Here is a 12031-nt window from a genome sequence, read left to right as displayed (position 1 = left end):
CTAACAGGAAGATGTTTACAGTGGTGCTGCCTGTGTATGGGTTAAATCCTATCCCCCACCCCCTAAAAAAAAATAAAGGTTTATAAGCACCATTGAGTAGTCCACATACTGTAAAGGATTTGATACCAGTAAATCTCTTAGAAAAGGAGTGGTAGGTCCATGAATGAACTCTTCACAGGTTTTGATCTGTGTTACTATCTTTTAAAAAAAATTCTGGGAAAGGTTAGCATCTTGGTTTACAATTCTGTGATGTATTACATGAAGAATGTAAAAATGTAAAGTTTGCCATCTTGAAACTAAAGCTTTAATGAAATTGTTAAGGCTTCTACCTAAAGAAACTCAGATCTCAAGTAATTTTGATGAGTTGTCAAAGGTTGTTTTAGCTCCAGATGAGTCCTCAGTAACAGAAATGAGGCTATGAAATTGACATGAAGAACTCTCGTGTTACCTTCACTTTCCAATTGGGTGGAAAATGCTTAATATTACCAGTAATCTAATAAGAGATATTCTTAAGAGATCATTGCGTTTATTTTAATTTTTAATTTTAAAGATGTGGGGTACAATTCAGGGTTACGTATACAGTGTTTATTTGTGACACTTGAATCAGTCTTGTAAAACTCACCATGATCTTTGGTTTAATGATAAAGTCCCTCTGCCCGCCAACCTGAACATGTTTCTTCATGAGACTGAAGTTATTAAAGCGGCAGATGAGCAGGCCACTACTGTTTGTTCTCAGGTTAAAGTCAACATCTTCACAGAAATACCTAAATCATAACCACAACAATAGGTTTCTTTGACTTCCTGTCACATTTCAGCCATCACAGCTATACACAGAGAAATAAATGTATGGCAGATGTTAGGAGAGAGCCTAAAATAATCAACTTGTCCTATGGAGCTGGCCCTTGTAACACTGACCTGTGAGAAATCCTAATTCGGGCATTAAACACTTAAAAGAAGGAGGAAGTAATTTCTGTTCCAGATAGGCCACAGGGTTTTTAATATCCCTGAACAAAAACAGGACTATATTCCTATTCTACATATTCTAAAATTCTGGCTACAAACAGGATGAAGCGTTTGTCAAATGTAAAACACAGAAATGAACACAGCACCTATTCTCATAGCCACAAGGTTAGGAGTTGACATAAGAGGGACTTTATGGTCCCTGCCTTTTTTCCTTGCCCAGCTCAGATTTTGCAGAAACCTAGACATAACTTATTCAAAGGCAAGGCCAGGGCTAGCCCGCTCATCCTCATCTGCTGCCTTTTCCCTACGGGATCCTGAACTTTGAATCTTACATTTGGGGATTTCCGAGTTCTGAGGGTGAAGGGAAGGCTTAGCCTTACATGTCTGTAGGTCCACACACTGACTTGTGTTTAGTCAATAGTTTTTGTGTCTATTTTAGCACTCGTTGAATAATGAGATGGCTAAAGTGTGTTTTCTAAGCATTTCACATTGGAACACCTGTTATTAAGGGTCTAGGTCAGTGTGAATGATGATGAAGGGGCAGACTTTGGGGCTTGTGGGCCCCCCCTTTCTGCTTGCTCACATAAAGAGGAAGCTTCTCAAAGAACACAGACAGGAACAAAAGTATTACAGAAGCTAGAGTTGGGCAGAAACAGTCAGATGTACCAGAATTGCTTGCATCCATGAGGCCTGACTTACCTGTTGAAGTCATACTGCACATTTTGAGTCAAGTCTATGTTGAGGAAAACGAAATCATGCACGTGGCACCTAGAGAACGGGGTTTTTAGGCTCTGAGAAGTCAGCTTGCTGTTCCATTTCTGTATACCCAAGATGGCGTAGTGAACAATTTTTGGTGTGGCTTCAATATGCTGCAAGACGCTTTTCAAGGACACATTCTTACTGGAAACTCCTACCTCTATGGGCTGGCTAGGAAATAAAACAATTGTTTACATAACATGTCAGTAAATATACCAAAGAGAGGGTCATTTGTGAAGGGTCTACACTACTATACACTAGTAATATGCTAAAGGTTACAATTCACTGACTTACTTTGTATTACCAAGTGGAAAAGAATGTCAAGCCCACTTTTCCCACTGTCTGTCACCATTAAGCTGGCATTTTAGAACTGAGAAATAATTCCAGCCCATGTTTCAAAGCGGGTAATGAATAAGGACTATTGGAAAACTTCACTGGCTTGAAATCCACAGGAGAAACAAGGACACAGAATTACGATGTTTAAGTTGGAAGGGCCTAGTGATCACCTGGACAGTGTTGCAGTGGGAGCTGCTGAATTTGGGGCTGTATATTGGTAGGACTTCGAATATTTAGCATTCCCTGGTCCTCATAGAACCCCCTGACCACCACCCTCTGGCATTTCAGTACCCCCAAATGCCCCCTGGGAGGCAGCACTGCCCCAGCAAGAGAACCACTGCTTTAGGTCCAGCTGTAATTTTACAGGTGATGATGGACTTGAGATAGAGAGAGGTGAAATGAGTTTTCTTTTCCATACAGATAGTTAAGAAGCAGAGCTGGGGCTAAAAATCAGGTCTCCTGATTCAGATGTCAACAATCTTTCTAAATAAATCATTGTGTCTCAACAGACTTTTGTAGCTAACCAGTGCCATGATGCCAAAAGAGTCCAGGAATGTAATGGCATACCGAATGTCTAAATAAAGAATTCCTAAATCACCACAAAATGGTCTGTTGACCATTTTGCTCTTGAAAGCTGTATCTTATTTATCTCCATGTCTAACTGCAGCAAGGAAAAGGATCTTCTCTATAGAACTGTGTTACCTATACTCCCCCAGAACTGCTTGGAAGTATCACTACCTTGTCTGCTCCTGAACACTGTGAATGTTCCATAGGACACATGAGTCATCCATCACGACGATGAAAGGCCAGACACACTGGCGTTTAACTCCCAGCTCCTCCAGGCGGTTCCTCTCCAGTTCTAGGTTGTGATATGACAGCTCCTTAATGAGGAACCTGGCAGCACCTAGAAAGCAACATACCCACATCGACACATCTGCTTAGACTTGACGAAAGAAAGCCCCACAGGCAGTTGCATTCTCTCCACAGGCATGCCTGTTCACCGTGCAGGCAGAAGCATCCAAATATTCAGAGCAGTGGCTCTCAAGTGTATGGAAGAGCCACTGGGGAATCAGTTTAAAATGTGGATTCCTGGAGTCCATCACCAGAGGTGCACTTGAGTAGATCTGGTGAAGGGTCAGAAACCAGAGATATTTCTTACTGATGCAGAAGATATGTGAACCGCACTTTGAGGAGTACCGCAAGAATCGAGTTTTCCGGGTAGGACAAAGGATACCACATGGAGAAAATGCTATTACTAATGACTTCCTTGAAGCATGACAAGAAGCTCGTGGTCTTGGAAGCAGCTACTCTCATGTCCTGTACTAGGTACTGACCAGGCTGCAATGCCACTTCCACTGATGTGTCCTCTGCTTTAGATACTTTTAGGAAATTGGCAGCAGTGTCTTCTCTAAAGAAGATTCTGGAAACTGACACACTTTCCCCAGATCTGCTTTTTGTAAGTGGCAATGTGGCATAGTGATAAGAGACTGGAGCCATCCTGCCTGATTTTGAATCCTGATTCCACCACTTTCTGTGTGACCCTAAACAAGCTAACTTCACTGTGCCTTGGCTTCCCCACTTACAAGAAGGTGACAGTAATGTCTGTCTTGCAGGGTTGCTGTATAGTGCTCAGGACAGTGTCTAGCATGCTGTAAAGTACTCAGTGTTAGCAATTATTATGACGATTTGTCTTATTTACTCATCTCTCCATCAGGAATTAGCAAAAATTTTTAAGTGGGCCACCCTAAAATGAAACATAATATAGATGATAATGAAATGAGGCTTAAAAAAGCCTCTTAAACCTATAGAAGAACCGAAAGCAGTTTTAATAGATCAAGGATAAAACTGGGATTTAGGAAAATCTGCCTTTCAAAGAGCATGTGGATAGCAGTATGCATCCGCGGCATGCTAAGGGTCATGTAGGAACAGTCCTTAGCTAACATCACCATAGTCAATGGTGAAAGACTAAAAAGGTTTTCCTTTGAGGTCAAGAATAAGACAAAGATGCCCCCTCCACCCCCTTTACCACTTCTATTTCATACTACTGGAAGTCTTAGCCAGAAAAAGTAGGCAAGAAAAAGAAATAGAAGGCATTCCAATTGGAAAGAAGTAGCAAAATCGTCTCTTCCCAGGCGACATGTCTCACATCAAAAAATTTCATTAGAGGCTGGGCTCGGTGGCTCAGCCTGTAATCCCAGTGCTTTGGGAGGCTGAGGTGAGTGGATTGCCTGAGCCCGCGGGTTCGAGACCCCCCTGGGCAACTTGGCGAGACCTCATCTCTACAATAAATCAAAAAATCAGCCGGGCGTGGTAGCGCGTGCCTGTAGTTCCGGCTACTTGGAAGGCTGAGGCGGAAGGATTGCCGGAGCCCAGCAGGTCGAGGCTGCGGTGACTGGGAGTGGCCACTGCACTCCAGTCTAGGCAACAGAGTGAGACTCCAACTCAAAAAAAAATTTCATTAGAACTAATCAGTGAATTCAGCAAAGCTGTAGATGCAAAAATCAATGCCAAAAAATCTGTTGTTTCTATACTCAAAACAGTGAACAATCTAAAAAAGGAAATTAAGAAAACAATTCTATTTACTGTAGCATCAAAAAGAATAAAATACTTAGGAACAAACTAGGGGGGGTAAAAGACACTGAAAAGTACAAAACAATGCTGAAAGAAATTTTAAAAGACACCAATAAATGGGAAGACATCCTGTGTTCATGGATTGGAAGACTTAACATTGTTGTAGGTACTGCTCAAAGCAATCTAGATTTAATGCAGTCCCTACCAAAATCCCCAAAACTGCAGAAATTGAAAAATCCATCCTTAATTTCACATGGAATCTCAGGGGACCCTAAATAGCTGAAACAGTCTTGGAAAAGAAGTAAAGTTGGAGATCTTACACTTCCTGATTTCAAAACTTATTACAAAGCTATAGTATTAAAAATAGTGTGGTAGTGGCATGAAGAAATAAACCCTCTCATATATTGTCAAATGATTTTTGACAAGGATGCCAAGGCCAGTTCAATGGAGAAAAGGTGGTCTTGTCAACAAATGGTGTTGGGAAAACTGGATATTCACATGTAAAAGAGTGAAGTAGGAGCCTTACCTTAGACCATAGACAAACACTAATTCAAAATGGATCAGAGACCTAAACAAAAGAACTATAAAACATTTAGAAGACAACATAGAGGAAGTCCTCATGAAATTGTATCTGGCAATGCTCTCTCACGTTTGGAGGGGGTGTTGGCAAACCTGGAATTTACTTAAAAATTGTGTATTTTTTCACGTTTAAACTTCATATCATATCACCTTCAAAGAACTGATGCAATACATCTATCAAGACGCTGTTCCACAGCCCGAAACAGTTTTTGACCTCATCAGTTTGGATGTCGCTTAGTGCTTCTGCTGTTTTTTGTTTCACCTCGTCCACATTAGTAAAATGTTTCCTTTTGAGGACTTTTTTCATCCAGGGAAACAAAAGTCTCTGGGGCGGGACTGGGTGAATAGGAAGGGTGGGGCATGGGGTTCATGCCATTTTTTTGGTCAAAAACTGCTGAACACCGAGCATAGTGTGGGCAGGTGTGTTGTCATGGTGGAAGAACCACGACACCTGTTTGCCACAACTCATGATATTTCCTCTGCAAGTCATGAAGGAACCAAAACCTCCAGATAAAAGCTTGGGTTGACTAATCCAAAGGAACAAATTCCAAGTGTATTATAAGGGGTCTGCCCTCCAAAAGATAATTCTGGGGTTTTTTTTTTTGAGTCCCCCCTTGTATAAGACCGCAAACAAGGGCAACAAAAGAAAAAATAGACAAGCTAGACCTCATGACATAACAGAATGAAAGGCAATCCATGGAAAGGGAGCAAATTTGTACAAGCATATCTGATACTATTATCTAGAATATATAAAGAATTCCCTCAAACAAGCAACAAAATGTTTCAGTTGAAAAGTGGGCAAAGGACTTTGGAGACATTTCTCTAAGAAGATATGGCCAGCAAGCACATGAAATAGGCTCAACATCACTAATAATTAGGGGAATGCAAGTCAAAATCACAATGAGACACTACCTTAAAAAAATTTGTTGAGGATGTGGAGAAATTGGAACCCTTAGTGCACTATTGGTGAGAATGTGAAATGGTGCAGCCACTATGGAAAACTATGGCAGTTCTTCAAAAGATTAAAAATAGAATTACCGTATGATCCAGAAATTCTGCTTCTGGGTGTATCCCAAAAGAACCCGAAAGAAGGGTTTCAGGTCTCAGAGATATTTATACACCTGTGTTCATAAAAGCATTATTCACAATAGCCAAAGGGTGGGAACAGCCCAAGATCCAGGTGAATGGAGAAACAAAATGCAGTATATATATTCAGTGGAAAATATATATTCAGCTTTCCTCTTGGGGGGGGGTTGGAGTCTCTCTCTGTCACCCTGGCTGGAGTACAGTGGCACACTCACGGCCACCACAGCCTCAATCTACTGGGCTTAGGTGAACCTTCTGCCTCAGCCTTCCAATCACTTGGAACTACAGATGTGCGCCACCACGCTTGGCTAATTTTTAAAATTTATTTGTTGTAGAGATTAGGTCTCACCAAGTTGCCCAGGCTGGTCTCAAATCCATGGACTCAGGCAATCCTCTCACCTCAACCTCCCAAACTGCTGAGATTACAGGTTTGAGTCACTATAACCGGCCTATATTCAGCTTTTAAGAAGGAAGGAGGCTGGGCGTGGTGGCACACGCCTGTAATCCCAACACTTTGGGAGATGGAGGCGAGAGGATTGCCTGAGCCCAGGGGTTCGAGACCAGCCTGGGCAAGTTGGTGAGACCTCATCTCTACAATAAATCAAAACATTACTGGGCATGGTGTATGTGCACCTGTAGTTCCAGCTACTTGGAAGGCTGAGGCTGGAGGAACGCCTGAGCCCAGCAGTTAGAGGTTGCGGTGGCCATGAGGGTGCCACTGTGCTCCAGCCTTGGTGACAGAATGAGACTCCAACACACACACAAAAAAGGGAACTTCTGAAATGCTACTACATGAATGAACTTTGAGGACATGCTAAGTCCAATAAGCCAGTCACAAAAGGATAAACTGCATAATTCCACTTATATTAGATACTTAGAGAAAGCAGAATGTTGGTTGCCAGGGGCTGGGGGAAGGGAAAGTTCAATGGATATAGAGTTTCAGTTTTGCAAGACGAAAAGAGGTCTGGAGATCTGTTTCACAACACTGAATGTACTTAACGCTTCTGAAGTGTACACTTGGAAATGATTAAGTTTTATGTGGTTTTTATGAAAAGTTAACAGTTTGTATTTATTTCATTGTGTATGTGTTGGCTTTTCTCCCCAAATTATTGCAAACATGGCAAAACTAGTACTAAACAATTTGGTCATATCTGGGATGAGGAAACTTTCTCCTAAAGGTCAGTCAGGCACTGGAGAGTGTCAAACTCATACAGAAAAAGACTTTAGTTTGGGAATAGGCAGTTTGGGAGAAGGTGAAGGACCAGAAATATACACAGCCTTAATTCACTTGATATAAAGTGATAAACATGGAACATAAAATTATATTCAAAATGATAAGGTCATTTTGGGAAATATGTAATCGCACATTAAGGCTATTTAGAGCTGAACAATGGCCAATGCTTTGTTAAACACGGGTGTGTCCCCATGGCTCTTTGAGCTATGCCTGCCATGTTTTCTAGCTTTGGCCCTCTCCCCTACCTTGGGGAGGTAAATCTTCTGCCTCTCAAATTTACTTTCTAAATAAACTATATTTTCCAATCTAAAAAAAAAAAAATCTGAATAACATGAAAAAGAGGAGAAAGGAACAAGAAATAAAAAGACCTAAAAAGAAAGGGAAAGAAATGAACAGAGAGACAAAGAGAAAGGAAGAAGCCAGAGCGGGGACCCTGGAGAGAAGAATCTTAGGTTCAAGAAAACTACTCAGGTCTCATGTGCCTTCCACTCCAGCTCTAGGCTGGGGGTTACTACTTCCCTTTAAAATGGGAGTTAGCAGTTGCTGATTCTGGATCCTTCTGTGACTTGGCACTGAGAGACCCACAGAAGCTGATGAGAAAGACTGTTTAGAACTATAGTGCAAGACGTGCCCAGAAGAGTCCAGCTCTCCATCCCTGGGTTCAGTTAGATGCTTCCTGCCTAAATGGGTTCTAACGTCTCTAGTGCCTCCCCCCCGGCTCTGTCATACATTCAGCAAGCACTGACCAAGTCCTGTGGGGAAAAGCAGAGAAGACTTCTTCCGGTCAAGCCTCTGTGTCTCCAGCAGTAATGATGCATCAAGTGCCCTGGCTGGACAACAGCCACCCTGAGCTTGGTCTGTGTCTTTAGGATGCGATGACCAAGGTCCCTCCAGATTGGGGTGAGCCACAAACTCTCCTCTCCCTCAGACCATCTTTATTCTCACTGTTAATTCCTGCTCTAGAGTGCTCAACTCAAGAACATTTGCAGCCTACCCTGGGAAGAATCCCCAACCCTTCCCTGAGTGCTCAGTGCATCAGTGACTTCTTCCCTAGTCCTCAGAAGTTAAAAATCCTGCAAAATTGAGATGAGGGAAAAAGAAAAACTCAAATTCTGTTGGGAGCCGGCCACGGAGGTCCACCTGAACGTTAGGGATCAAGGTGGGCCGTGGATCCTGAGACTACTAGGATGTGTTCGGGAGCTGTTGACCCCATTCCCTCCTCCCTTTTTCCTTTTAGCTAAAAGAATCTCTGCCTACCTAAGCTGAAGGCTCTGTGACTGTGACAGGTATGGCTCACTCTAGAAACTCATTGTTCCTATTTTCCATGAACTGCGGTTTCGGCTTAGGTATTAGATATAATTTAAACTCAAGTCACATTTGGGAGCCTTTAATACAGTACAAGCTTCTTTATAAGATTTAAAAGTATATTTATAGAATCAGTATATGCATATGGAGAGCTGTTTTCAGCTTTAGACGGTATAGATGATTATCTAGAGTTACCAGAAATGGACCAGCACGAACTTTGGGCTGGGTCACATTCCTGAGGGCCCAGCATGTACTTTGGACTGGGCTGCATTCTTTTAGACTGGTTTTAGCTACAGTTAGTGTAGGGTTTTTCTACTTATTATAGAAATTGAATTTATTTTATTCATAGAAAGTGTTGTAGAATAGGTCATGCTAACATCAGGGAATCATGTTAGTTCAAGTATGATCAATCATGATATTTTGAGGTTTAATAAGAACACAGCTAACTTTAGAAATTTCATTGTTCCCATTTTCTACTATGGTGGTTTTGGCCTTAGTACAATATATAGTTTATATTTGGGTTTTGTTTTTAGAAGCTTTATTGCTGATGATCAGCTTTAAAAATTAGGATTAGGAATTACAAACTTTTTTTTTTTTTTTTTTTTTTGAGTTGGAGTCTCACTCTGTCGCGCTCAGACTGGAGTGCAGTGGCCGCTCCCGGCCACCGCAGCCTCGATCTGCTGGGCTCCGGCGATCCTTCCGCCTCAACCTTCCAAGTAGCTGGAATTACAGGCATGCGCTACCACGCCCAGCTGATTTTTTGATTTATTGTAGAGATGAGGTCTCGCTCTCGCTGCCCAGGCGGTCTCGAACCCTCAGGCTCAGGCAATCCACTCACCTCAGCCTCCCAAAGGCACGGGATTACAGGCTGAGCCACTGAACCCGGCTAGGAATTACAAACTTTTATAGAAGTTAAAATAGATATATGGGATTTTAGAACAGCCATTTTGTTAAGAGGTTGTAATCAATTGTTCCTAGAAACGGCCCAGCATGATCTTTTGACTAGGCCGCATTCTTTAGGAACTGGGTTGGGCTATAATTATGAGTTTCTGTAGTGTAGTAGAATTAGCATAAAATAGAAAAGAATTACGATTTAAGTTAGTCATTAGGTGTTGTGTGTGCATGTTTTAAAAGTTATTGATCATTGGAATATTATGGTGTTAGAAATTGTTATATTGCTTTTGAGGAATATTAACCAAGCATGAGGAACAGTGAGATAATTTTGGGATTGCCCTTCCTCATGCTTGAGAAAACACCTGGTGGGTGGGGGATGTCCCTCATCCACCTGGCTTTGTGTTCATGTAATGTCTTGTGGTTGTCCTTCCTCATGCCTGAGGAAATACCTGGTGGGTGGGGGACGCCCCTCATCCACCTGCTTTGTGTTCACATGAAAGTCTTGTGATTTAACCTGTGAAAATTTGGGATAAAAGGCTTATGGTTAGTCCCATTAAATGGCTTCTGCACTAGACAGAGTCCAGTCTCTTTCTTTCTTCCCTCTCTCTTTTAATATCTATCCCTACAGAATCGCCGACGCCGCCACACCTCCCAAGGGACCCCCTAAATATCTCTGCAGGGGCTGGACCCCTGCAAAATTCAAAGAAGTCAAAAGATCTTTGATGAGGAGGGCAGGATACTTTCCAGAATCAGGGGAACCTTAGGAAATTTCATGCCAGGGGAATAAAACTCAGTTTATCTTTGCAGCCCTTCTCCCTGTCCCGGGTGGGGGGAACCTTACCCACGCCTGCATTATTGAACATGCCGGGAAGCACCAGCATGATGTGGTTGGGCCAGTACTTGCGGTACAGCGGCATCTCATATTCTTTGACCACCAGAAGGTGAAGGTGGCTGATGCCTTCCATGGCGTGGAAAAGGTTTAGGAGTCCATGCTCATGGCGACCACTGGAAGGAGTGAAAATAGGACTCTTCACTGCATTCAAATTCTGCTGAAAGGGAAAAAAGCAGACCAAAAGGGGACATTAACGCCTCTAGATAGAAGAAGCTTCAAGAAAACCTCATCTATGAGGTGCCTGCCAGCCCTCATGCCCAGATGCTCTCACCCACCTTGTCTGAAACCAGGGGCAGCCGCATACTCTCCAGGTGTTTGCCCTGCTTGCTGAAGACAAAATGACTCTCTTTGGATTTGGGGATGATGAAATAGAGCTGAACCTCTTCTCCCAGCATAGAGGAAGAGAATGTGAAGGCATGAAGGGTAGAGTCAGACATCTACATTTGCAGAGAACAAAGGGAGGGAATGTAAGTTCACAGTGTCCAAACTTCAGGCCAGTCTTTCAGGCTGTTACTAAGAAAGGCAAACTAACATGAGCTTAGAGATGTTCCAGACCAGGCGTGAGCAGCAACATCTAAAGACCGGGAAAGACAAAACACTCTACTAGTTAGTAGCTGTCACTGACATGAGAGCCAGCCACCTCGCACCCACACAGCCTCACAGTGGGAGGAGTACTCATTGCTTGGCACTGTCTACATTCCTCGTGTTCTTACAGTCACAATTGCTCAGTCTTCTGCAGAAGTCAGCTATCCCTGTGGGATGTCCTGCTATGCACATATTTCCCTCACTGTAGGGGAAAAACGCTTCTGCTCTACGTGGGTCAGGTCAAATGAATTGAGTATCAGCTTTCTAAATAAAATATCAGGACCGACATTAAAATGCCTCTGTGGCCTCATCTTTCCTGGGTACAGTGGAAGATGAAGAGGTTCAAACAGCCCTTCAGGCCAGAACTCTGGCTTCAGGGAGAGGCCATCTGACTCATCACATCCAAATATATATCTAAAGTGTTTTCAAAGTTGTTGGGAAGTTCACATGCTCTTGTAATCCATCTCAGTGAATAATTATATAATAGGTCTTCACATACTTTACAATGTAGACAATATTTGGCTTAATGACAGGATAACATCAATCTTCATCAGCAACTAGAATCCAGGTACGTTTCCAAGCAGTTTTAAGTAAAATAACTATATTTCATAGAAAAATAATATACATCTTTACTTAAATTCTAGTTATTCTGCTTCACAAATGTGGGAATATGCAACTTAGTACTGTAATTACACAGAAACTATGTGAATAGAAGATTTTCACTTTTATTTTTATTTTTTTAAGAGTCAGGGTCTTAGCCGGGCTTAGTGGCTCAGTCTGTAATCCCAGCACTTTGGGAGGCTGAGGTGAGTGAATTGCCTGAGCCCTGC

At 42.4% G+C, this 12031-nt stretch overlaps 1 protein-coding gene across 1 annotated transcript in view; it reads right to left on the bottom strand.

The window, feature by feature from the left end:
- GREB1L (growth regulation by estrogen in breast cancer 1 like) overlaps window positions 1-12031 on the bottom strand; it is an 80385-nt gene that overhangs the window by 5028 nt on the left and 63326 nt on the right. Inside the window, exons 20-24 of the mRNA XM_021710051.1 lie at window positions 10892-11053; window positions 10566-10770; window positions 2794-2959; window positions 1663-1890; window positions 623-764 (exon numbers count right to left, since the gene is read on the bottom strand). Of these exons, the coding sequence (XP_021565726.1) occupies window positions 623-764; window positions 1663-1890; window positions 2794-2959; window positions 10566-10770; window positions 10892-11053 (903 nt within the window). The remainder of the gene's footprint in view (window positions 1-622; window positions 765-1662; window positions 1891-2793; window positions 2960-10565; window positions 10771-10891; window positions 11054-12031) is intronic.

The sequence above is a fragment of the Carlito syrichta genome, unplaced genomic scaffold (genome assembly GCF_000164805.1).
Source record: "Carlito syrichta isolate Samal-C Ts95f unplaced genomic scaffold, Tarsius_syrichta-2.0.1 Scaffold287975, whole genome shotgun sequence".
Taxonomy (NCBI): Eukaryota; Metazoa; Chordata; class Mammalia; order Primates; family Tarsiidae; genus Carlito; species Carlito syrichta.
The sequence above is the reverse complement of the archived record's forward strand: the minus strand, read 5'-3'. Positions and strand labels throughout refer to the sequence as shown.